Below are 27,687 nucleotides of genomic sequence, written 5' to 3' on the forward strand. Positions count from 1 at the left end.
CCAGTATTACCTCCAATCCCCTGGTATTGGCTGCAAACAATCCTTGGCGTTAATTGACTTTCTTCTTTGTGTCCCCAGTTCTCTGTCTACCCTGACAGTATCACACTGACTGTCCTGTGTTAATGAGTACTGAGATACTGTCCAACCCTCTGCGGTCCTGTGAGCGCTTCCTCAGGCCTGCAATTAACTAACGTTCTTAGGATCTCCAGGGCCCAGAGACAGGATTGCCATCTAACAGGTGCTTGGTAAAGATTGCTGAAATGAAAGAGGAAAAGATCCTAATAAAAACAACTTATTTCTCTGCTTGTGCTGTACAAGGCAGGAGCCACTAGCCAAGAGTGACTATTTAAACTTAAAATTGATTAAAATTAAATAAAATTTAAATTTCAGTTCCTGGGCCACACCAGCCATATTCCATGTGCTCGACGGCCACGTGTGGTTGGTGGCTATTGTGTTAGCACAGCACAGAACATTTCCATGATCGTGAAGAACTCTGTCAGACAGTGCTGGGATGAATCTTTACAAAATAAAGCTACCAAGCAAATACTTTACTATTTATTGACCTGAAGAAATGTTATTTCTGTGTTCCACAGAGACACATAATTCAATAAAGTACTTCAAATATTTATTTAGGAACTTCTCTACGCGTGGGACCAAGTTAGACCCAGCAAAGATTCAAAGAGGAACAAAACTTAAAGCTTGCCCCTCAAGAATTTCACAAGCCAGTATGTAATACAGAGCCTCCCCCCAGTCAATAGTTAGCTAAAATTCAGTGCAAAAATAATAAGGAAAGTTACAGAGGCAGGCAATAATCAATTCAAACTGGAGGATGGACCAACATAAAAAATCTGGCAATACTTAGGCAAAGTGGTTTTTGAAATACGTCTTGAAGATGGGGGGGAATTTAACAGACAACAAGAAGCCATCCTAGATTCAAAATCTATGTTAATTAAGATTCAGCTGCAGGGAAAATTAGAGCATGTTCAGGAGTGACAAATGTTCTTGGTGATGAAGAATGAAGTATAAAAGAGACACGGTGGCAAAATACAAGGCTACAGGTCATCGCAACCAGAGAACATCAAGAAACGGGAACCTCCAGCTAAAGGGACAGAATTTCTTGTGTAGAACATCAGTCAGTCCAAGGGCAGGAGACACCTTCCTGGCTCCCTACTGATGGTAGGTTCTGAGTATTCTGAAGCTGAGGAACTAGTTTGATCAAGAGAAAATAATTAACAAACGCAAATGGGTTCTTTCCACAACTGTCAAATGATACCTGTGTCGATACCAATCTGTTCAATAAACTAAACTAAAAATTCCAACAATAATTGGAACTTGGGGTTCAATAAAAATCATCTAACATTTTAAGGAAGTCAGTCAACCTCGTGACTCTCATTCATCCAAAAGAAAAAAACTGCCAAAAGCACTTTTGGAGGGGACAGCAGTACCGTTTCCTTAGCAAATAGTATCCCTTGGCCTCTAAGTCACTCCCTACGACACAGAAAAAAATCCAGAGATGCAGTTTTCAGACCAACCTAACTACTGCTATCAGAACCTTCAACTCTCTGCCAAGATCTTTAATGTTTGTTTTTCACAGAAATGAGCTATGTATGTGAAGCTATTTTTAAGACTGTTGAGCATTTCATAAAATTCAGCTTATCTTTTTATATCAACTAAATTATCAAAAGGAAGATTCCCCAAACATTTCTCTTGCAACACTATTTTTGTACTTTTTAAAAGATGCATCCATATTCAGGGAATACGGCAGGCCGTGTCCTTTTGCAAGCTTCCCTCTAGTCTTGCAAGTTAAAATGTTGAAAGAATTTTCTTTAAGGGACAAATAAAGATCTTTAAGGGATCTTTCTTTAAGGACACACATAATTGCAAGCTGATCAAAACTATTAATTAGGGGTAAGGGGAGAGGACACCTACTGGGAGCTGAGAACTCCAGAAGGCACAAGAAAGAAGTACAACGTGGAACCGGATGGATAGTTACTCTCTCATAACTAACTAGCTGTTATGAAAGAATAAATTCTGCATTTGGGGACAAGGTCAGATATTCCTTTCAATCTTGTTTCAACCAATAACCTTTACAGGATTGTGATTTCACAGTAACCTGTGTTGCTCAGTTGTACCTGTGGACGGGGAGTGGGGCACAGACACTAGCAGGCAAGTCAGCTTTCACGCCCCTCTCCACCCGCTGCATGCACAAATCCATGTAACATTCCCTGTGTCGATTACATGGATGCTAATTATAAAACAACGAATTTAACTCTGAAAGCTCCCCCAGAGAATGGTCAAGACAGATCCAGCCTAATGAATAGAAAACAAACTGGAACAGACTTGAGGTTTGCATCAGACTGAGGCTGCCAGGACTCTGTGTCCTGGATGTGCTCCGGTGCTGCTCTGCTTAAGACCCTTACACAACAGCTCCAGCACCAACTCTCATGTTACTTACATAAAAAGCCAGATTTTCTAGCGCCAGAAACAAATTCCAAACGGGGTATTTATATAAACCTGAACCATCTTCTGCAAAAATGATTGGCTGAAGCATAGAAATGCGTAACTATGCAGTCTGGCCCTGGGGCCACTCTCCCAGTGTATTGGCCAGACCAGCATGAAGGTCCCACACTATGGACGCCTCTTGGTAACCAAAGTCATTTAGACTTTGCACTGGGGAATGAACTAGGTTTTGAAAAAAGAAATCTTCAATGCGATGTTTTGTTGTGTTCTGTTTAGTCACCCTGGGGAAGGACAGCAATCTCTTTAATACTCACAAAGCCAGGCATGAAGGGACAAGCAGACAGGTAGAAGCTTTGAAGTTTTTTTTTTTAATTCACAGAACTAATTTTTATTAAGCATATATTATGTGTGAGGCCTTTTCTAGGATCTCAGGACATAGCAGTGAGCAAAAGGCAAGTTATTTAACTCCATGTTCCTTGATTTTCACACCTGTAAATCACAGTCATAACCATACCCTCTTCTCAGGGTTGATGGGAAACATTAAAAGACATTATTCACCCAAAACGCCTTTACACAAAAGAAATGCTCAATAAATTATCATTTATCCAACAACCACTTTCAATTCAAAAGTCTCTCATTTTGGCCACATGTCTCAAACTCTGAAATCTACAGCATCCCTGGAATTTTCCACCATTTCTTTTTATCAAACTGGAGCTCTTTGTTACTTTGCTATCACTGATCAATAGACAGGTATTAATTTTTCCTTTTCCTCCTGCACTTCAGTTCAATCAAAAACTAGCTACAAATCTATGAAAAATATATAACAAAGCAAGCAAAGCACTGGATCACTTTCATTTCCCAAATATCATATCTGATAAAATTCCATCTCCTAAGTCTCTAATTCATAAGCAATTGTTATTATATGGTCTTTGTCACTTTTTTTTTCTGGACAGTTTCCACCTGACTACATTTGATCAGAAACCCTTCCAAAGAGTTTATACGCTGGTTCAGTTCTCCCCAAAACACATGCACCACACTCTGCCCTACACCAGCCTTCTCAAAACACATACTTGAACCTGTGTGTTTTTAATTTAAACTCAGCAAACCCAACATCTGATGTTTTAAATGCTGGCTGTGCCTATAAAAGCAATTCTTTCACAGTTGATCAATTTGCTTATTTTCAGTCTCTGTATTATGAAGTTGTTCTATTCATTTCTCCCATTCTTTGTGATAGAGAAATAATCAAACCTGAAAAGCTCTGTACTGAAGGGCATGGGGAAAAAGTAATACCATATTCCTTGAACTTGCAGCCCCATTTCTAGCAATCTCTGTTGCAAAAATAAAAGCACCAGCACCTAAGGATGAATGCTGGAGCCCTATAGTAGCATCACAAAGCTGGATACAACAGGAATGTCCCTCAGTAAGGAAATGTTTGAAGAACTTACGGTCTGTCTATCTCTGTACTATGGAATGACACTAAAAACATGTATCTTTATGTATAGACCCAGAAAAATATCTACTCTACAACTGTCAAGAGACTGATGTTACCAAAATTCAAATGCTTAAAAAAGAGAGCCATGCGCGTCTGTGTGTGTGTGTGTGTGTGTGTAAATAAAAGTTAGAGAAGTCATCACAGTTTTCATATCTGCTCAAGCTACCCCAGCCCTACTGTGATTCAGGAAAGAAAAAAGGGACGAGGGATACAACATCATGTTAACATTGTTCCCAAGACAGTTCACTGGAATAGGAACACATTAAGGCAAGGTAGGAAACATCAGTTGTGTAGGCACAATAATTATGCTTGATATTGGATTTATATCTCAGCTCCATGATAATTAAACTGCAAAACAAAGTTAAGTTAAGAGAGAAGCCAAAGGATTCGAGTACTAACCCTTAGCATCCTAATGACTTTAAACGTGCATTAACACGTAGACAGAAGTCACATGGAAAGATCGGCTTGTATGCTTTGAACAAAACTCAAAGAACTACCAGATTATGAAGTTAATATGCCACCCAAATTAAGCAGTAAGTAAAAAAAAAAAAAAAAAAAAAAAGACAAAAAGATAAAGCCCTCCAGTTTCTGCAACCCCTTTTTTTCCCTCCCCTCTTAGGTGCCAGGGCAAACCTGAGCTGAACACAGAATTAGAGGTTTGGCAGATTTTCCAGCCTCCACTCAAGATGATGGGAACAAAAAGCTTCATTATGGTCAAGTGTCAAAGTTTCATCATAATGCATCTTCTTTTCTCTTTGTTCTGCTTTTGTAAAAGGCATTGTACAGAGTAAAAGAGATAAGAGTCCACTTTCTTCTCACGGAACTCGATTCCCCCCACCTCGCGCCAACCTCCCCAACTATGAAACACAGGTAGTAGGAGAAATAAAGCAGAAGGCGGCCAATGGTGACATGCAGTTGTCTCAGGAGAGAAACATGAGCCAGAGGAAGGGATAACCTCCAGGGCCAGGGGAAGGGAGAAGATTCTGCCAGAGAATTTAAAAGCCCAGAACCCAAGCGTAGAAGGTAAAGGGAGGTGTGACAGAGGGCACTGCTGCCCATGCCAAGGAAAAAAAGATTCCTATGCAGGCAAGAGAAAAGATTAAAAAGCTTGCTTTCTACCCCAAAATTTAAAAAGCCAACTTTTAATTGTGTTAAAATATGAATTTGAAAGTAATATTAAGTGTTATTAAGCTATAATTCTAGATAAAATTCTAACCTGGATAAATGCAATTTCCATTTTTTAAAAGAAGATCTCAAATCACAGCTCGTTTTATGAAGCCATTTCCACAGAAATTAGAGGTGATCTGAATGGAACAAGATTCAATGCAGGGGGGAAAGCGTATGCAAAGTGAAGAAAATCATTCAAAGAATTAGTCCCACAACCAGGCAAAAAAAATCTACGTACGTATGTTTGTATATTCTGCAGGCTAACATGTTCAGATAATTAACATTATGACCTTGTCTACCACTTTAATTCAGGCAACAGCTTTAAATCTTCACATAAGCAAATGTGAGATGAAGCCCTACGGCTAAGGTAGACAATGTCTCAAAACATACCTAATCATTCATCCCTAAACAGTAAATTGCACAGAGCAGGGGGGAACATATACGCCATTAACTAGGCAACTAATTATTGTTCTTCATCTCGAGTCTGAGCTGCAACCAACTTCATTCATGCTTTCCAGGGCTGATATGGCACAAATCAAAAGGGAATAAAACCCATGCCACCATATTTGTTACCAAAAAATGGTTAACACTCACATTCACCACTTGCAATAAGGAACTTCTTACACTTACCTAATTAACTTGTCAGGTCAAACATCATGGCCAACTTTACCATCTTAGAATTCTACTCTCTACTGCTACAACCTATTATTATGTCTTCCGTGCTCTACAGCAATGATTCTCAATCAACAGCGACTCTGCCCTCCTGACTCCCCGCAAGGGACACATGGCAATGTCTAAAAACACGTTTGACTGTCCTGATTGGGGTACACGCTACTCTTTACAGTTGGCAAAGTACCATTTTTCTTTCTCTCTCCATCCTCTCCATTCTCAGTTCTTTCCCTCTTAACTCTTAAAATTTATAATTTCCAAACTCTCACTGCTGAGGCCCAATCACCTGCAGTCTGGCTTACAAAAATCTTTATTTCTGTAAAATCCAAAATTCTGTTCTTGGCGGGGGGTGGGGGGGTGTTAATTCCTATCATCTAAACATTTGTTGTTAAAATGTTGTCCATTTACTCCCAAATTCCGTATGTATTAAAACCACCCCACACTCCCAGACATCATCATCCTCTTAAGGAAGGTACTGTACAAAATACATGCCCATAAATTTGTATGTAGTCAATTCTAGTAAATATTTTCATTTATGGTAACTTGAATACATATTTTCATCACATTAAAAACTAAATGGCACGTCATTCCCCAAGGAATTCTTTCTAATGCATTATCGCCACAAAGGAAGAAAGAAGAAAATATTCCTGATGGATATTGGCTTTCCCTTGTAGTCAAGTCTATCTCCACATTTTACTTCACAGTAGACATGTGACTCATGTGAAATTCATCGTTTCCGACTGAAATCTCCCTGTAGCCATATCCAGAACACCAGCATAGCCCTCGTAACGTTTTTAGGAAAAAATGCAGACAGACGCTGATCCAGCTCACGAGATCCAATCTCCTACCCACACTCCCCCTCCTACACCTCACTGCCTCTTTTCTCTTTCCCTTCCTTCCCAGTGGAGTGCATGGGGAAGGCTAAATGTCCAATTTTTTAGGAGTGGAATATTAAAGGCTCTGAGAAGTCCTGCAGTTTAAAAAAAAAAAAAAACCTGCATTACTATGTTTACCTCAGCAATTCCCGATCTTCTTTGGCCCCAGATACAGGCTAGAAAAACTCTCTGAACAACCTTTTACTTAGGCCCCTGCCAAGGACTCCTTACACTGAGACTGAGTACAGAGGAAAACACAGAGATACTCAAACAATTCTGTACTGATGATAGTCTTTTTGTTCACAGAAACAGCACTCCTAGAGGCTAATGACAAGAAATCAGTAAAATTATTTAAATCTTTGGGTTACTAATGGTTAAAACGGCCGTTAAAAGTCTCCCAATGTCTAAAATTAATTCCTGTAGTAAATGTCCCTACCAAAAAAAGACATACATCACACCTGTGAGTTACCGAGATATAAATTCACAATTTGCTGTGATGAATGGTGGAACTGGTGGCCATTCTGATGAATTACTCTCACTCTCAGTCAAGTTCCCAGGCCATAAACATGGATTCTAATAACTGTATTTATGACTCGTATTTTACAGACAAAAATCTGAAATCAATTAATATATTTCTAATTATTATACTTCCTGTCCTCCCACTGCATAAATCTATTCTGTTCTGTAATGAGAGCTCAAAATCAAATATTCATCAGAACCTGTACTTTAAGCATTCTACAACCCACTGAAGTGTCTTTGAACCCTGAAAGTATGTATTTTCCACCTTTTATATTACAGCTGTACCTAATTTATTAAAATCACTTAAAACATCTAAATGGCAAGCAGTACATCTCAAAAAATACTTTAAATGCTCTTAAGATCCAGTAAAATATATTCTGCAAGGGGCAGCACTCAGCTGGAGCAATCTTTAGACAAATTACTCAAATGAGAATCTATACATTTTGGGGGTTGTCTGCATGAAGAAAATTAGGAAAAATTATTTACTACAGGGAAACCATTATGTATTTGAATAAGCCAAGAGAAAACAGAATAAAAGAGCATGGTACTTTTCTAACCAGGAAAAAAAATACTCAATTTAAAAAAATGAAGTGTGGCTATCTCCCTATTTTGTTAACATTTTAACAATGACTAGCTGTTTTATAACAAACATTTTAATTTGGAAAAACATTTTAATATAATGATTGTATTAAAGAATACATTTGTGATAGGCACATACTTTCCTTTTTATAATTCAGTCTGTATTTCCATCAGAGAGATTTGAAATCCCACATCTATGCCTTGTATACATAGATGGAAACCTGAAAAATACGGTATCAATCAGAGATGCGAGACTCAAAATCTAAGAGAAAAAACTTGAAAGAAAAAGGAATAGTCCAAAAACAAAGTCTCGTATCAACACTAATGACTGAAGAGAGTTCTTTGGAATTAATCTGGGATGTGAGAAAGAATCCAGGGTAGGAGAAAGACACTACATTAATTCCAGCATTTCTTTGGGGAGAAAAGAGCTTCCTGTACGACCTGCACCATAAACAGGCATCTGGGTTTGAGTTCCAAACTATAGGGACCAAGAGAGCTGGATTAACACACATGGAAAACATAACTGAAATGGATACATCAATTCTTGGGTAAGGTGTTACCATTCAAATTTTTAAACAGACTATTTCTGGGTCACCCTGGCATATGAATGACCTTGCTTGCACCTTTTCAACCTCTCAGTAGAACCACCAAAGGAGTGTCAGGATAAATATATTAGATCTTGGTATATTTAATCTTCTAAGTCACTATCACTGATAATGAGATTTCATTTTCAGAACAGAAAAGGGGAAAGATACTTTCAGTTCCCTGGGGGCAGTGACCACATGAATATGTCTTTACATCTAAACATGAACAAGAGGGCTTGGCACACAGAAGGTGGTAATAATCATCTGCTCTGTGGGGAGTTAAAAGTACAGATACATACATACACACTTACGCCCGCCTCCACAATATAATTTTTGTTTAGGCCATAAACAGAAGGCAAGGAAGGAATCCATTCTGGGAGGAATTTGTGGCCATTATTACAACATTTACATAACTGGTATCAAACATTAAGCTGCTGACACTTGACAAAAAGCTGGATCATGATGATCTGTCAGTCACCATTCAGAGCTCTATTTTCCTTTCTACTCCCTTTGTTAAAAGTGATCATTTAAGAAATGTGCTATGTCCTGCTCAGCTTTCAAGTGACTTGACAAGGTTCACACCAGGTAACTAAATTTTCTCATGGTGCTCCAGCAGCTTGATCAGCTTATTCTGGAGGGTCCCTTCATGGTTAGCTATACTAAGACAGATATTATTTCGTAACAGCCTCTTAGATCAAAAGGACTGACACGTGCAGTAGTCACCAGGGACCTCAGAAATAAAACAATAATAATAAAAGCAATCTCACCGCCTCCTCACTGCAGCCCGGCTCACATTCATCGCTTCCCCGGACATGAGAAGCGGGCTTTCACCACGACCGGAGTTGTGATGCGTTCCTTTGCGATTTCACGCCAAGACTCCTGGAATGGTCAACTTGCTAGGCTTTCCATTTCAACTCTCGAGTCTCCAGAGAGGACTGAACACCACACCACTCACTTGATTCTGTAATCGCTTAGCCAACCTGTACAACAGAGTCTGCTGCGTTCCTGCCACAGAACACTCACTCCATTAAGGAAATGGATCAGTAAGTGACCAGAAAGGTGGAACTCTCAGAGCATCATGGTGACAGACTGCGCAAACGCTAGGCACTCTGCTGAGCCTCTAGAATGGGGTTTCTCAACCTGGACACTATTTACATTTGGGGCCAGATAATTCTTTCTCGTGGGGGCTCTGCTGTGTATGGTTAAAATACTGAGCAGCATCCTGGGTTACTCGAGGTTCTAGAGTAAGTCCCAACTAAATAAGCAAGTGATTCTAGGCATACCATTTAAGCTTTCCGAGTTCCATCATCTCCTCTCTTCCCTCTGCCTGGAATGCCTGCCCCACACATCCATGCAGCTCAGTCCCTCATTATGTGCAAGTCCCTCCCCAAATATCCCCTCATCAGAGAGGCCATCTCTGGCTTCCCCTTCTAAAACAGCACCACTCTCCCCTTCATGACTCTGCATGGCCTTACTTTACTTTCTCATTGTATTAACTGATGAGATTACATATTATTTTGTGCATGCCTCACTGTCAGTCTCCACCAGGTAAAAATAGAATTTTGTTTGTTCTGTTCTCTGTTGTAGCCCCAGTACCTAGAACCGAACCTGCCTCATGGCTAGTGTTTGAGAAATACGCTTTCAGTGAATGAGTCAACAAACTGAAGGCTAGTGAGAGGAAGACAGACAGACAGACACTCAGACGCGCGTGCGTGCACACACACACACTCACTCACTATCACTATCACTCTCTCTCTCACTCACTGTCAGTCTCTGATTTATTTAGCCAAAGATACAGAACCTCAGCAAAATGTATGCTTAGGAGCATAAATCCCCGAGACCACCAAGGGGAAGGGAGGTCTACATGGGGCCCTTCTGGGTTTGAGAAGTTTGTACACTTGGGACATATGCAAGTTTTCAAGAAGATCTTAAACCAACATCCACACCTAATGCTTTCCACGTAGAAGAATGTCTACACGGTTGTCCCACTTCCAAACTTAGCTCCAGGGGCTAGGAGGGCCAGCAGGAAGACAGTTGTCACTGCTCAGGAGAGGTCTCTAATTTGCTCCACAGGAAGCCACTTCCCCACAGAGGCTTCCCTTTCTGCAAAAAGGGCACAGCTCAGAAGGCTGGTTTGAACAATGAAGACATACAAAGCAATTAGCCCAGGGCCCAAGACAGAGTCAGTCCTCAGTGAGAGCTACCTGCTGCCTTCTCAACGTCTAAAGCCTCTGAACAGCACTACCAGTGGAGCCTTCTGCAAGGAAAGAAGAACTCTAAAGGGTAGCCATTTGTGGCTCCCGAGAACCTGAAATTTAACTAGTGTGATTTTTATTTAATTTTAATTAATTTAAATGTAAATAGCCATGTGTAACCAGTGGTGACAGTACAACCCTGAATACCGTAAAGGACCCCAAATTCATGGAGATTTCTTATTTTATTTACAACCACGGCAGGCTACTGAAATCAAAAACTCTTTTCAAAAGTACAGACATTTCTTTTCTGCGCCTTCTTCCCTTATTAAGTGCCATGAGGTTGCTTCGCTTTAAGAGCTGGGAAAGTCAGCAAGGGGAGTGGGCACAAGGGCTGCTTGTCCCATGGCCCAGCCCCTGCTGCTTCTGAGTAGAGACTGACTGGTCTCAGGCAATCATGCCCATCCCCATGTTCTTGCCAGTGGCTGGGTTAAGAACAAACAGGTGATTCAGTTCTGACCAATGAGACAGAAGAGTTAACAGGCCAAGGGGACGGTGCTCTGAGGAACGTTTTACTTGCTCTTAAATAGAGACACAAGAAAAGAATACAATCTCTTCTTTCTCAGGACTTTATACCTCTGCATTTGACCTCTGGAACTGAAGTCCTATTAAAGCCATGAGGAAAGTGGTTCTAAGTGCAAAGCCTACCAGCTAAGGATGGCAAGATAGAAACAACACAAAGTATACCTTAAAGATGGCAGAATCCAAAGATGCAGCCTGGTGGCGCCCTGCCTCTAGAGACCTATGCTAAGATATAAATTGTCCTGATTATTAAGATAGGAGAGTCAGGAGGTCTTTTCCAGGGGCTAGAAAGGGTAACTGATACAAAAACAAATCCTTAAACACGCTCCTGGAAATGACCTCGGTGTGAATTTGGGAGAAAAATCCTGCTAATACTGCCAGCCAGGAGCACTCAGATGACAAAAGCAGCTAATCTTGACTGGTCCTCGCTGGCACAGCAAGCACATGGTCCAATTGGCCGTATGTGTTGAAACTTCCTTTTCACACCCTAGTGGATGGTGAGAGAAAGGGCAATCTTTACACAAAAAAGATGTTATAAGATAGCTCGTTAGGAGGTGGTGGAAGAATGTAAAAGCCACAGGACCTTCAAAAGTGTCAAAATCACTTCCCAGGAGGAGAGTGTGGACTACGTACTTCACAACAGTGAGGAGAAAATACCTCCCATTATCACAATGAGCCCCAGAGGCAAAAATACACCACAAATGGCTTTTCTCTCATCTCTGCGGATACTCCTCCAACAGCCTAGTTAGTGGAGGCTCCTATTTCATTTTCCTACTAAAATTTCTCAACAACCAATCAATACCAAATGTACTAATGGCATGCACTCCCTGCTCAAAGGAAGACCGCTGTCCTAACACTTGGAACGAGGGGAAAGGGTGGGACAGAGACAAACGAGTTCCAGGAGGGAAAGAGGCCAACAATAATTGGGGCAGAGCGACTAAATGATACCTTTGGGAGCAGCAAATTTTCATGCAGCTTCAAGAAGGAGCTTGTTTTCCTCCCAGGGAACAGCCTTCAGACTAGGAGAATGTGGACTAACACAAACAGGAAATGTGGATCAAGTGGCTTTCACAAACCTAGGGAGGATCTCAAGGTCAACTAAATTCAGGAAGTGGGCCGCGGGGCATAATGCATACCTTAAAACGCCCTCAGTGGCCCCGCTTTCACTCTCTGAAATTCCCTCCATCACAGTAAGCAGGGATGATGCGTAAAACATTTAACAAATCAGAGGCAATAAGCACTGACAATGGGTGGTGGCGGGTAGATGCAATGGTCCACTGTTCAATCCTGAAGACCCTAAAACAGGAGGAGCAGCTGGGGAGGTGACACGGGGAAATTCCGCGTGACTGTACCAGTGTGCATTAATGACTCTTAATAATGTATATGGCTGTACCAGAAGAAGGACATACAATGAGCTATACTTTTTGAAAATTAGGACACTAAATATTTTCCCTAGTGTTTAAGCCAATTCAAGAAACTATATTCTTTGTGATTTTTCACATCACCCATACAGGTTGACTGTATGACATCCAAGAGGCTTCTCAATCCTTCCAAGATGGTGACACCTGCTCCAGAGAAGACTTATCTCATCATATCAGAACACCAGCTGTACCACTACTGAGTTCAATTTTTTCCTTAAAATGGCTCAGTTTTTATAAAATCTTACATATATAATTAATAGGAAACGTACAGCAAAACAGAAAACAAGGGGTACCAGGAAATAATGAAAGCCACAAGATCAAATTCTGAAATACTCTCCCAGCTGAAGGCGTTGGGCATGACCTCTCTCTTTTTAAAAAGTGATACTGGCAAGTGGCAGAGAAGTGTTAAAGATCTATTGGCACCAAACTGTGAGTTTCTCCTTGATAAAGAACTCAAGAAGAAATGACTTTATTATGCTAAAGTCAAGTACTTATACCACAGAAGAGTCATTCTTCACATGACATAAAATCACATTTAATGCTACACTCACAGAAAACATTATTATACACTGTAGAATTACTAATGAAAAGCAAGGATTCCGAAAGTTACCAGAAAGCATTTGTCAAGAAGGCAAGATTCTACGTTAGATACATACCACCCATTTGTTTTTTTAACCTAAACAAGGTCTTAATTATATGACAGGAAATTGATGTAAATGAAACAGACAACAGGTTAAATTTTAACATCAAGAAAGACAACCAAGAAGACACACTAGCCTTAATGCTACTGATCTTCAATTCAACAGGATCATGGGAAACTGCCAGTTGAGAGACGGAGATGAGGTTAATTTCAGGATCATTTAACAAACCGTGGAAGGTCATCATGCCCACTTTGTACTGGAGGAATACTCAAGGTGGACTGACCACAACAGGGCCATGTAAGACTTAAGACTTTTGCTCAGGTACAAGATGACACTGGGCCGTGTAAACTGACTTCCCATTTGTATTTAAACAAACAGAAAATCGTATGTTTAAGCACACATTAGGCACATATTCCAGCTATGTAACAGCAAGACTAAATGTTCAAAAGCCAATGAAACCTAGTAAGTTTTCTCTTACAGTTATATTGCTACGAGGCCCATCCCACCAAGAGAAGAGACAAATCAGGAATAAGAGTGTAGTTCAACTTAGTAATTTCAACAAGGGAAAAGCCAATAAAATGTTACTCACGTGATATATATAAATTATATTTTACTTGCCAAAACAAAAAAATTCCATGTAACAGAGCTTAACAATATCCAAAGGGAAAGATAGAATGCTCCCCTGTTTTATATAGTCAGAGAGTGGGTTTTATGAACCGAATCAGATATAATAAATGAGCACCATTTTGTTAGGTTACAAAGGAAGATGGGTAGCCTTTAAGTAAATCACCCAGCGCACTGCAAATCAGTGCTCTCCAATTATTAAGCACGTATAAGGCGAGGTATATTTTTCCTTCGAATCTTTGAATTAATCACGTCCCTCCACCCTCCCACACTCACCCCACCTCTGCCCCAAAGAAGCTAGCTTTAAAGAAGAGACTATCATCCTTTCAAATATTATGACCAGGAAAAAAGATGTTTGACTTTGATCTATCACAGATATGAAAAATACATACTTATAGATAACTCTGTGAATGCCTTCTGTAGACCCGCTAAATTTATAGATTACTACATATTAAGATTTATGTTATATCAAAGCAAATATTGACCTTACCTCTGCCTGGGTCAATATTTACTGCTTTGCTCAATAAATCTTGATGTTCATTTTTGAACTGAGTCAATATCAGTTCATTAATTTCTGCATGGTTCATATCAGCATTTTATAAAATTTGAAATGCCAGAAAAAATGTTTCACCTAAAAAATTTAGATATAGCCAATTAAAGAGACAAAAAGGCTTTTGCTTTCCTTTTAGTTTTTTTTCTTCTTTCTCTCCCCTCAAAACTGTTACAAAGAAAACTGCCTGAATTCAATATAATTCAGCCATCTATTATGAAATAAAGGGATTATTTTGGGAAATATTATGAATGTACTGGTATAAGAAATCAAAGTATTCCAGATACACTTCTATACAATATTAAAATATTATAGAAATATAAATGTAAAAAAGCAATAGCCCTCAGTTCTCCATGATAACAATTTACTTATGCATACAGTCTCCAGACTTCTGAGCCTATTCACTGCTGGGATCTTATCACTCAAATAATTTTTATACATCTTGTAGCTCAATCTGTTTCATTTCGGTAGATGTTTAGTAAGCATTTCATCATAAGGATGTACGAAAACTACCCAAGTCCCTACTGTTGGTAATTTAGGCTGTTAGACTTACGACGCCAAACTGGGTATGTGCACACGTGTCTGAAAGACACATTCCTCGAAGCAGAAGTGCTGGATCAAAGACCACGGGTATTTAACACCCTCACAGATATTGCCAAAGAACCCTGGAAAAAGACTCCAAGAACCCACTACCGGCAGAGCCAATTTAAAACCCAGACTCTCAGCCTTTGATTTCCCCACGTTTTAAATGTCCCATCACAGCAACAATTTAAATTGTTAGCCCTTGATATACAGCACTTGATACCAACCCAGCAGTGAACAATATTTCATCTTCCTAATACACTTTTTCCAAGGGTCACAAGGACCCTGAGGAAGGTATTGATGTCCTCTTACAACATACAACCGCATCCATTAGCTTTACAAACACCTGCGAAACCATCTCCAGGGAGAGGATGCTAAGGAACTTGAGAACTCGAGTAGCAAGAATTAGAACAAAGGTAAAAAGATAAAGAACACATCTCTAAGATGCTAGAATAAATTTCTCTCAAACAGCAGAGGAGAAAAAAAGCCAAATTTTGCACTGAAAATTGTTCAGGGTACCTTAAACATATGGCACCACATTTTTCTCTTTTATACATGGAGTCCTAATCAGCGTGTAACCATATGTGTTTTTTGTCACCTGATCTATCCTTGTAATCACAGACCAAGTGTAAAAGAAAAAAAAGAGCACCTATAGGAAAAAAGAGCTTGTCCCACAATGTATTCCCTACCTTGAAAGCCCTCCTACTCCAAAACATTTAGGTAAGAACAGGAAGATACAAAGATTAATTACACACAAAGGTTCTGCTCAAGGAGCATAACGCCTAAAGGACTTGAGAATATGGACAAAACAGCACACCATGTCTTAACAGGTTCAAGTGCAATTTTTTTTATCTTTAGAACCAACCCACAGTTCCTCATTTACTCATTTTAAATTAAATGCAACGCCAGCTTCAATCATCCTGGGGATCATCCCAGACAATTCATTTTGCTTTCTCTTCCCCATACTAATGGTAATGAATTCCCATGGGCTCTTTCCTTCTCTCTCTCTCTCTCTCTCTCTCTCTCTCTCTCTCTCTCTCTCTCTCAAATCCCTGATGATACAACCCTGTAGCTTCTCAGAGTTTCTCATCCTGCCCTCTCCTGCCGGTGACTGATCCCTACCCGTACAACCAGTGGTCTAACTCGGACACAACTCTTCAGTGACTCTCTCTCACCCTCAGGAAGACGTTCTAGGTCACCAGCAAAATTCTGTTAAGACCCTTCAGGGTCCATCCCCAATACCCTGCAGTATTCCCTTAACTTGCTCCACTCCACCACATGCTCCAGACAGACTGAGCTACTCCCAGCTCCCTAATCACAGCCGGATCATTTCACGCCTCCAGGTTCTGCACGTCCTGGCAAACACCTGCCCGTCTTTAATGGCTGCGATCTGGCAGCAGCAATTCTGAGGAGTTTCTCTGGCCCCTCCCATGATAGCACAACACACTTACTGAATGGCATACAGTAAGCAACTAGTAAGTGTATCAAAAGAATAAACAAATAACTTCTACTTAAAAGCTGTAAGTAGGTGAACAGGGAATTGTACAGAAGATAGAAATTAATTGTGAAAAATAACGGGGAGACTGATGAGTTGAGAGAGAGTGAGATCAGGCTAAGCGTCAAGGTAGAGATACCTTTGAGCTGGGACTTGGGAGAATGAATCTCCAGGCTGACTCCTCCCCAATTCCCTCTGATCAGAAGGTCTCTGTTGCAAAGGGGATGTCTCTGGGGAAACGATTCCCTTAGGAGACTTCGTGGGCGGCATTAAGAGAGGGGCAAATAACATGACAATACTAGCATTAAACTTTGAGGTTCTTCAGTGGCTTCTATTCTTCTAATGACAAAAGCAGATTTCAGGTGGCATGTATATTTTGCTTTACCCTGTACAGACACTATTAAAAAATAGGCATGGAAAAATTATTTTAGGAATTTAATTATATCTTAAGTTCACCAGGGGAGCTCGTTACTTAAAAGGATCCAACAGTGAAACCTTTTGTAAATCACCCACTAATTTATCTGGATTTCATGGCAGGATCCCCTCAGTGAGTTCCCTAGCACAGACTGGCATGAACTCATTTATCCATCCATCCATTCATCCACTTGAAAAATATGTACCAAACATCTACAAAATGAGATACTCTGGCACACAGCAGGAAAAACAAGGAATTATAAGCTATAATCCTTGTTCTCAAAAACTCTACATTTAGCTGGGCAAATGAGACACATAGCTACACATACACACATACATACGTGTTATAAAGCAAGATGCTCATAAAAATACTGTAGTGCAGTGGCATATAATTAAGAGCCATCCCAGGTGACTACATACATCACCACCAATCCTCAAAGCCATCCTGCAAAGTATGTCCTTTTACCTCCATTTTACAGCTGAGCAAGTCATCAAACCCCAGGACAATGAGAAACAACCTTGGATATCTCCTCCCACCAGTTCCTGGCCACAGAAGGAATGCCTCTCAGAATAATCCTGGTTGACCTTCACCCAGTGCGCAACACCAGACACTTCTTGCAAGGAATTCTGGTTGCTGCATGTCTCAATTTGGGATTCATCTAACAATGTGAAATGTCCCCCTTATACTGATTCACAGAATCTTTCTACACAAAAGGAACATGAGATAGAGGTTATTAAAAATGCAGAAAACCAAATAGGGTAAGTTAAAAAGAGGTGGGAGGAGAAACCACCACCTGTTTTTTTCCAAGTCTTTGACGGGGAGGAGAGAAAACAGAGAGCTCTATAAAAATGCCTCAGATTTCCACTTGAACTTGCTCCAAATTCATCTCTCATTTCCCTTTCCGGCAACGATGACCTACCTAGCATGTGTTACTTTCTGTGTAATAATTACAGAAGTTCTGGGCGAACTCCAAAATTCGTGAGCTGTCATCACCTCAAGTAACACAGAAAACTATCTGTATCACAGTTAAGAAAACTGACAGAAAAGAAAGTGCTTTATTATTTCCAATGATATTCGTATTTAAACTCTAGCTTTTATTTTTGTTCAGTGTAATTCTACATAAAATACATCAAGAGGTCTTTCCCTCTTTTTCCCCTTTCTTGGAATAAGGAAAATAAGTCCAAAGATGTAAAGTAATCTTGATATTACACTGCTATTATTAAGTTAATAAATAATATTTTACATTTATATCCCACTCCGTATATTTTATGCATGATATTTTCATGCTTACCTCAGATTTTACGACTTCTTTCTAGAGTAGAAAAAAACTAAGAACCAGAGAGAGAACCTATAGTCACATGAGCACAATGGGACCAAAACACCTGTCTCCGGGCTCCTCTAGGCTAAAGCTGTAGGTATGGTCACAATGGCATAGTTTGATCAGCCTACAGAAGTAAAGTTTTTTAGCATTTCAAGTATGAAATTAGGATGTAAGCACTCCAAGGTGATTTAGTGAAATTGAAATAACGTGGCGAGTTCTAAAGTGAAAAGTTACGGAAACGTTACTGAAATGCTATCATGACAATATCCTTGAAACATGCTCTCCACAGCTCACTTATGCAACTCTCCTCAAGTGACTGGGTGGGATGCCACCAGAGTAACCAGTTCAGCATCATTCACCGAACCCCACCGTGTACACGAAGGCAACCTAATGAGCAGGGCACCAGAGCCAGGGGGGCCCCAGGACCGCCGACACTCGCTCCTCCCCAGGAGCCGTCTGCTAAAGCACCTCACTCCCTGGTCTTTGTTCCTCCCAAGTGCTCTGCAAAAGGAGGACCACCAGAATCACTATGAATGTGACCTAGAACACTTGCCGGGGACATTTCAGCCCAAGGGAAATGCAAGACCAGAGAGAGAGAGAAAGAGATGTTCCAAATCTCTGAACAGCTTTGTTTATGAGTCAGGCTAGTATCTGCTCAAAAACTCAAGTTGTATCAGTGTGAACAAGAGGTGGCAAACTTTTCTGTAAAGGGCCAAATAATAATATTCTAGGCTTTTTGGTCACAGGTCTATGTGGCAACTACTCAACTCTGCAGTTGTAACACAAAAGCAGCCATCAACAACGGCCAAAGGAATGGATGTGGTTGTCTTCCAACACAACTTCACTCACAAAAACAGGTGGTGTGGTGTGCAGCTTGCCAAGCCCTGAACGTAAGGATAGTTTGCTTAACCCTAATCCCAAATCCCGAATGGGCAATTCTTAGGCATTAAGGCTCAGAGAACGTAGCTAGCTTAGCTCTCAGTATTACCTAGTGATCACCCACTGTCAGTAAGAGCCACCCACTGAGAACTCCAGTAAGAACGGTATCAATAGTACCAAAAGTAGTAATAAGAGTCAAAATAGGCAGGAAGTAATATTAGGTACTTAATGCTAGAGATTTGTTAAATTTTTCACACACATCATCTCATGTCATTCCCATTAACAGCTCCAAGAGGAAAGTGATAGTAATTATTCCTTTAAAGATGGGGAGACTAAGGCTCCAAGCAGTTAAATGCTCTCTTAACACCATAGATGTATTAAGAGATAAAACTTAGATTTGAACCAGTCTACCTACATAACTTTGAAATTCAGACTCTCATACACAATGCTCACCCCCAAAGCATCAAGGCCATTATTTTAGGAGGAACTAAAACAGATTTGTGCATTAGAGGCATGAGATTAAAATCTGGGCCATTAGAAGTGGCTGGCTTCTTTTTTGCTAAGTGTAAAACCATTTCCCTCTACAAACAACAAGCCTTTCTTTTAGCAATCCCACTTTTGAAGAAACATTCCCTCATGGAGATACATACTGTAGCTTATAGTCTGATGTCTAGTTTACTGTGGTTTTTAGGCCATGGTCTCAAGTACCAAAAGTAACAGGTAACTCTTATCTCTTCCTGCCCTCTCTTGTCTATTTGCCAAGAAGTATCTCTGATAGACCCCAAGTCTTCTTGACATGAGAACCAGTACTCCACCACTTCACCACTGATACCATGAAATTTTCAAGATGTTTAAAGCATGGGGACTATAACCCATCAACTGATACCTCTATCATTCTTCTCTTTTTACTTTTATTTTCTCCATTATGCCTAGCAAATGACTTCACTGGTTATTCCAAACTTGCCTATATATGTGTATGTGTGTGTATATTCTGGGGGATTCTTCAGTCCTGCCCCGATTCTAGAAAAAAATCAACTAAAACAGGGATTAACAAACTATAACCTGTAGATCCAATTGGCTGCCTATTCAAAAAGAAATATATGGGGTGTGCTCAGAGCAGGGGGCCTAAAGAAATGGCTCCTCTGTCCATAACACACCCAAGAGGAATCTGGGTTCACTGTGACAAGGGGCACAAAAGTTGGGGCCTTCCTATCAACACATACCCTACACATGTCCCCCTGTACCTCCACCCAGCTGCTGAGCAGGACCAGTGGGACATGGCTCAATACTGGAAGAAAGCCACAGTGTTTAGTGGGGGGATTTGCAAGCCTTCCCAGTCCAGGCGTGGGTGGGCCATGAGTGGTCTTATAGACATGAAGGCTTTGAACCTCTTTTCAAGGGAAAAAAGAGATTCCATATGCCATTCTGGAGGACAAAAGTTTTTTAGAGCAGTAAAAATACTTTATATGACATTTTAATAATGGATATCTTTGTCATTGTATTTTTGTCCAAACTAAGGTGAACTGTGGGCTTTGGTGATTATGATGTGTCAAAGTACGTTCATCCTTAGTTAAAAATAAAAAAGTACCACTCTGAAAAATAAAAATAATGACTATGCATATGTGTGGAGACAGAGTATATGGGAAGTTTCTGTACCTTCCTGTCAATTTTGTTGTAAATCTAAAACTGCCAAAAAACCAAAAGTCTTAAAAACAAGAAAACTCAGATGTTTTTGGCAAAACTTTGGTTTCAGTTATATACTTATTATTGTGTGTGTGTGTGTGTGTGTGTGTGTGCTGGATTGTGGTGTAAAACATGTTATAGGTCAAAAAAGTTTGCAATCCACTACAGTTAAGCTACATTGGCAAATAAAAGCAAAAATTAACCTCAAAATATACATATATATAAAATATTCCTAGCACAAAAATTGTAAGTTCAAATTTCTTTGTTCATAAATACATTTTTATCAGAACACATCCACGTTGTCCATCTATCTGCACCTGCTTTTGCAAGACAACAGCAGGGTGGAGTAGCTAGCTGCAAGAGACCCTATGCTCTGCAAGGCCTAAGGTATTTACAACAGGGATCTTTACATAAAAGCACACTAACCCCCTGAAGCTGAATTATTAGCCCTCCCACCAATAGAAGCAGTTCCCAAATGCAGACACAATGCATTCCAGAAATACGAAATGCAAACTCATTAAGTCCACCAGAGTTAAGGATGTGAACACCTCCTCCACCGCAAAGATTGCACCAATCGTGCCCATTCTTACCTCAGGAATGGGGAAAGTTTTAGGCCCTTCATTCCTTCACTGCCATTTGCAACTGGAGATGCTGATGGGATATAATTTCCAATTTCCCAGCAGCGTTATTATTTTACCTTGATGAACTGTAAACAGCAGGCCACTTTATGCCTCTTCCTAACTGATATCAGAGCCACAGAGTACAAAATAATAAATTTTCGCTGGGTTTCTTGGCAAGGAGCTATATATATGCGTAATTTCAGCCTTCATTTCCCAATTTCCTTCATTTATCAGAAATGGTGACAAAAAAGACTCTAATTAGATAATTCTAATCACAGCAAACAGGATGTGATGGAAGACTTCAGAATCACTATCTGTTCCTTGCAAAACAAAACAGATAGGCTCTTCTCCCAGCAGGGGCAGGAGATTTATCAATAGACAAAAGGATGCAAAAAGCCAATAGATAAGGTGTAATTAAAGATCAGGCCTATACATTTTACACTGACAAAAATTTAATAGGATTCACAGGTGGAAATTCAGCGTTTAAAACTAGAGTATCATTATGAAAAGAATACCTTTCAGTTCTGTAGGCAACAACAATGCATAAAACACAGATTTGTTATTAGGATGAATACTCCATGCCTCCAAGTACTTTCATACAAAAATTTGAATTATTCAGTGCTAGAGTGATTTGCAAAGTGGTCTATCTTCTTCAAGCATTCCTTCTTAATTAGCTCCAATACATTTTCCATATATTGTTCAGCACCAAACTGTCTTTTAGAAATAACAATCCACCTATTTTATTTTGGGTAGTTGTCAGAAACACAATCCAGAGAGTTCTACGTATTCTTGTAGGCTTTTTTTTTTTTTTTTTTTTGGCCCTTTAAAATGTAAAGAAAACTATTTCCAATGTAACATTCAACATAGTTTGTAACAACGTTCTCTTTTCTTCACTGGCTCAAAGGCTAAAAGTGAAAATAAAAATAAATGAAACTACAGAAATACGGTAGCGAGCTGAAATATACTTAACAAGACGCGATTGGAAAATAAAGTTGCATTCCTGAAATTCAAGCACAATCGGTCGTTTTGATATGTCGTGCTTTGTAATATTTAGCAGACATTTAGCAACCCAAGACTAGGCGTGTATTTTCCACTCTCTAAAATCACAGCCGCTGGGAAAAGCAAAGAAAAAGCCGCATCTCTCGGAAAATTACAAGTCTGGTACAATAACTCATTAACAAGCAAAGTTCAGAAATAAATGCAAATTGAGGAGGGGAGCAGGATGGAAAAAAACAGGTGGGAGGGAGAAATTAAGGTATTCACAACCTTGAGGAAAAACAAGCTAGAATATTCCAACTTTTAGTGAACTACAAAAGGTTTTAACAAACAGAAATCAGGCGTGAAAGTGATTAAAAACCGTGCTTTCAAGTGCATTTAATGGGCTGTTAACTGACCTGTGTGACTCTGGTCAGAACAAGCCAACTTACCCGAGTAGGCCCAGTACGGGTCGCCGGAGGCCTTGCGCCTGCGGATCTGCGCGGAGCTGCCCTGTCTGTTGTCGTGCGGGGCCCCAACGTAGCCTTCTGTCAACGCTGGAAAACAGGAAGAGCTGCCGTGAGTCAAGATCACCACCCGCCTGACCCAGGAAAGGTGTCAAATGCACGCAGCTAGGGGATCTCCTAGAAGCACACATCTCGGGGATAACTGGATAGAACTTACCGGCTTTACCGAAAAACAACTACAGGAAAAACTAGACAAATTACCACCAGTATTATTACTATTAATAATAGCTTACAATGAGCCTCTTCTCTGTGCCATGAACCTAAGGTGCACTAAACACGTTACATACGTTACCTTGTAGAATCTGCAAACCACCGCCAGGCAGCAGATTTAACATCCCAATAATGGGCCTCTTCTTTAACACACTGAAGCTTAGAGTAATTTTAACTTGCCCAAGGTCATACAACTAATCGGCCTGGAACTTGCGGTTTTGGTTCCAACTACATGTATAAGCCTAAATCCTAGATGCAAAGGCTCCCCAGCCTTACCCGACCTTCCCCCAACAAGCGATGTAGGGAAACTGGAGTTACCCAGGCTCCCTTGCCGGATATCCGGTGCCGAGTGACTCAGCTATATTTTCCCGCATGCGCAGTACCCATGTGCTGGTATATACTGAGGACCTGCGCTGCGCAAGCGCAGAGGTTACCCCGTAGGTCGTGGATGGCTAGATGCCGGCTTTGTTTATGTAAGGCGGCCAGGACTTTCTGCAGCTGCGTACTCCTGCCTGCATTAAAGGCATGTCAGAGATCCTACACTCCGCCAGTGTCCTTCAGTCTGCCCAAATCCCGAGTGAATCGGCCAGAACTTGGGCGCTTGCAGGGGTTATTCCATATCTTACAGATGGAGGAATAAAGGCTCAGAGACACTAAGTAAGTGGTCCCAGGTCACACAGCTAAGTAGGCAGCCGATTAGGGAACCAAACATAAGCCTGCATCAAAGCTCGGGTCTCTGCCATCCAAAAAGCAGTCTGAGGCCTGGGAGACACCCAGTGGTGAGTACCAGTCCTCCACATACTTTATAGACTCCAAGCAGACCTGTTGTCTCTGAAGATGTGAAACTTGAAACCCTCCAAGGTCAGAAAAGCTCGGTAAAGAAATACTGCTTAATGATTGTCTTTTTTTTTGTTTGTTTTGAATACTTAAAGTGAATCCAATCTTCTACCCCATTATGGAGAGCTTCCATCTGTCTGCTATAGTGTTCAAAGCCCTGCCCTCCCAGCCACTTCATGGGTGCAAATTTCTTTTATGGCGAACCCACACCTGAATGCACTGATGTGTAAGTCTTGCAGGTGTCCAGAATCCAAAATGAATTGGAACTACACTTCAAACAATACATCCCAGCTGTCTATGTTAATATTTAAATGCACCCAAACAAAATCAAGTGTGCTTTTGAAAAGCAAGGAAAATGGTTAGAGGAACTGTACATCCAGTTTAAGACGAGGATGGCACCAGGAAATCACAACACAGTCTCTTTTCCAAATTAGTCCAAGTTGTAATAATAATAATCTCACCATGATGGCATTAGCTTTGTTGACAATGTGACAGTCATGAAGAAAAACGAGGAAATACGTAAAGCACTTTATGCTTGCACCGTCCATTGCAAAGACTGCCTTTAAAAGAAATAATTCTTGAACAAAAGCTGTTCCACAGAGATGAGCCCTTCATAGGGAAATCAGAATCTTGTAAAATCCAATCTCATGTTAACAAAGTAAACCTGGTGTTGTTTATGTCCGCTCTTTGGTCCTGAATGACAAAGTCAAAACCTAAGTTACTACCCATTTTTAAAGTATGATGAAGGTTCAAGTACCTATGCTCCAGTCCATCCTATACTTCTGCAGATGAGCCATTCAGAGTCTCAGGAAGTTGACCATTCTAAGCTTCTGGGATCAAAAATAAAATTTCCCATCTACCAGTCTCCTAATCTATTTTTTCCCTCCACTGAAGCACATTAAGTAAAAAACTGGTCAGCTCCCCTGTCTGTTCTTAGTAACTTGTGTTATCTTCATTATGATTCTATGAGGTTGGTATTTTTGGCTCCATTTTACAGACCAGGAAACTGAGATTCAACTACATACCCTAACGAAGGCCACACACATAACTCCTATGGTCAAGACATTTTTTGTTTTACTCATTATCTTGATACAGAGAGGAAGAACTATAGGGGAATAATTATTTAGAATAAACTAGCTCTAAGAAGCACAGAAAACTGAAACATGAAAAAGATTCCTAACTGTTCAGCTTATTTGTTTTCTATGCATACAGGAACCATTTTATGTGCCTGTTTATTATGCTTCTTAGAGCTAGTTCACTCTAAGTTAAGTATTCCCAAATAGTGCTTCCTCTTTGTATCAAGACAATGAATAAAATAGCAGCCCCGTTCCTAAACATACCCTTGGGCCAGGGGCATGGTTTACAGTCATCCTCTGGCGTAAGCTAAACAAAGCCTACCCCTTGGAGCTGGCAAGGATGCGGACAACAGGATGTGGTTGTCCAATCCGTGAGTTGTAACCTAGCAGGTGGAGTTGGGTATGATGATTACCAAAACCGCAACGAATTTCCACTATGTTACCAAGCATTTAAAGAGCGCTGTATGCTCAGGGCTGAACAACATGCTCTGCTCATAGTAACCTGTGTTACCCATATAACAACCCTACGAGGTTGGTCCATTTAGCCCCAGTGATATGTATGTTTAGGAAAGGGGACACCGGTCCATCAGAGACATTCTTCTCTCTTGCTGAAAGTGTCGTGACACAAGCTGGAAGCCTCAAGGGGGTGGTTGAGGTCAAGCAGGGGATCAGCAGAGGAGCTCAAAAATGGAACCAAGCCAGAGAAAGCAAAATCTATGGATCAATTCTGTTGACAAAATTGCAGCCCAGGGCAAACCAACTTGAAATCACCCCTCTGGGAGGCTTTATGTTTACATGAACCAACTACCTCCCAAAGCTCACTGTGCTATCTCTTGTACGCAAAGATCGCACAATGGCTACAGCGTGACTTTGGTGACCTTAACGTGACCTTGGTGACCTTCAATCGAGTCACTGCAAAACTGTGTCATCAATTTCTCCGTGCATAAAAGGCCATTGTTAGACTAGAGGTCAGCCATCCTGGTTGCTTTTGTTTTAAAAAACAAAACAAACAAAAAACAAAAACCAACAAAAATCCTATGCCCTGGACCCTACCTCCAGAGATTCTGATGTAATTGCTCTGAAGTTGGTCCAAGAGATCAGGACTATTTTTCAAAAAGTTCTCCAGGTGATTCTGTTTTGCAGCCAGAGATAAGAGCCACAAACTTCCCTGCCGAGTGAGACCTGAGGTTCTGTTCAGCTGTGTGTGACAATTGTCAGCTCTTACCCTCACAGCCTGTAACTTGACAGGCTAAGTCTTAACACTAGTGAAGAGCTGACCAGGCAGAAATGAGGAGCCAGCTGCAGGAATCCCACCAGGGTGGTGTCAACCTGAGCATTCAGACAAACAAATCTGAACTGAACCAGAGTTCCAGCCAGAAAACTCACAAATGAACGAACCAGGTATAAAAGTAAAGAAAGAATGAGGTTATGCCCTTTACAAAAGATCACACAAGAATCACAGTCTCTAACACCAGTCTCTTTTTTTTCCTGAAAATGAGATGCCTTTCCTTTCCCAGAAACTTGAGGATATCAGGGTGTGACAAAGGATGGCAAAGCCCACCAGCAGCGATGTTCAGTGGCTGCATTACCCATCCTGCCGGGAATGCAAAGCTACAGGATCCAGAGCTTCATCAGGTAAGTGGGAAAACCTCCAAGTACATAGAAATAGACCCTATAAATCCCCATAGCCGTTAACTGGACTAGATATGACTATAGGTTTTACGGTCCTACACCTGCCAGTTCTGCAAGCCCAGTCAACTCTTAAGTGAAAAAGCAAGTCTACAGAGGATACATCCAGTCCGAGAACAAGGAAGGTGCACGTCAGAAGGTCCTCCCCTGACACTGCAAAGTAACAGAATCCAAACCTGGAAGTGCAGATGTTTTCCCAGCCATCCATGTACATCCCACCGTGGTGGAAGGCACCTGTGCTAAGCAGGGGACCTGCCTGTCTAACGGGGGTTCACCGAGGACAAAGTGAAAGGTGTGGCTGAGCTGCATACAGACTGGAAGTCGCAGAGGGGGTGGGGTCGCTCCAGAGAAGGTGGGTTAGCCCTGTCATCAGCACTCTCTCCAAAGTACTGAAGAACCATGTGGGATGTATCCAGCAAGGTAAGAATGGGCAGGAAAATCTGCATCTGAAGGGCATGCTGCATGGTCTCAGAAGGGCTCTGAGCTCCCTGGGATGAGGGGCTGTCAGCCTACCTCCCACCACAGAGCCTGGCATACAGTATGTGTTCGGTAATGAGTGAGTGAGTGAGTGAATAAATACAGGAACAGGAGAAAGGCTGATGGTGCCTGTGTTGGGGGATAAAGAGTACACATAGCCCTTTGTGTGTGTGTTGGTGTGTGCTCTTCTGAGCCATAAGCAAAAACACTAACTTCTCCCCTACTGTCTCGCTTTTTAATCACTGCTCACCTATCGGAAACAGCAAGCATCTAAAACATGAAGCTGGAAGGAACTAGCTAGAGTATCTAATAAGCAATTCTTTAGAGAGCAAACTCAGAAATGAACTGGGTGCCAAAGGACTTGATCACCCCGTCTCCAGATTTCTTTTGTAACATATAGACTACTCAGTGAAGATGACGACATTTATTTTCTCCCTTTTATTCCATTTATGTCAGTAGTGTCTGATTTCTTTCTCCCTGAATAAGACCATAATTGTGTTACTGGCACTTGCATAATTTAAAACAAAACAAAATTTCAAGTCTCTT

General features: G+C 40.8%; 1 protein-coding gene and 1 non-coding gene across 4 annotated transcripts in view; one reads left to right on the plus strand and one right to left on the minus strand.

Moving 5' to 3' along the window:
* Window positions 1–27,687, minus strand: part of PTPRG (protein tyrosine phosphatase receptor type G) — a 666,481-nt gene that overhangs the window by 483,426 nt on the left and 155,368 nt on the right. For all 3 annotated transcript variants that reach the window (XM_064496361.1, XM_031470665.2, XM_010980956.3), the window contains exon 2: window positions 22,778–22,882. In XM_064496361.1, the coding sequence (XP_064352431.1) occupies window positions 22,778–22,882 (105 nt within the window). The remainder of the gene's footprint in view (window positions 1–22,777; window positions 22,883–27,687) is intronic.
* LOC116158417 (small nucleolar RNA SNORA11) lies at window positions 20,150–20,279 on the plus strand. The gene has a single exon (XR_004142720.1). It is a non-coding gene; the product is annotated as a small nucleolar RNA SNORA11 (small nucleolar RNA).

Source organism: Camelus dromedarius, chromosome 17, assembly GCF_036321535.1.
Source record: "Camelus dromedarius isolate mCamDro1 chromosome 17, mCamDro1.pat, whole genome shotgun sequence".
NCBI lineage: Eukaryota > Metazoa > Chordata > Mammalia > Artiodactyla > Camelidae > Camelus > Camelus dromedarius.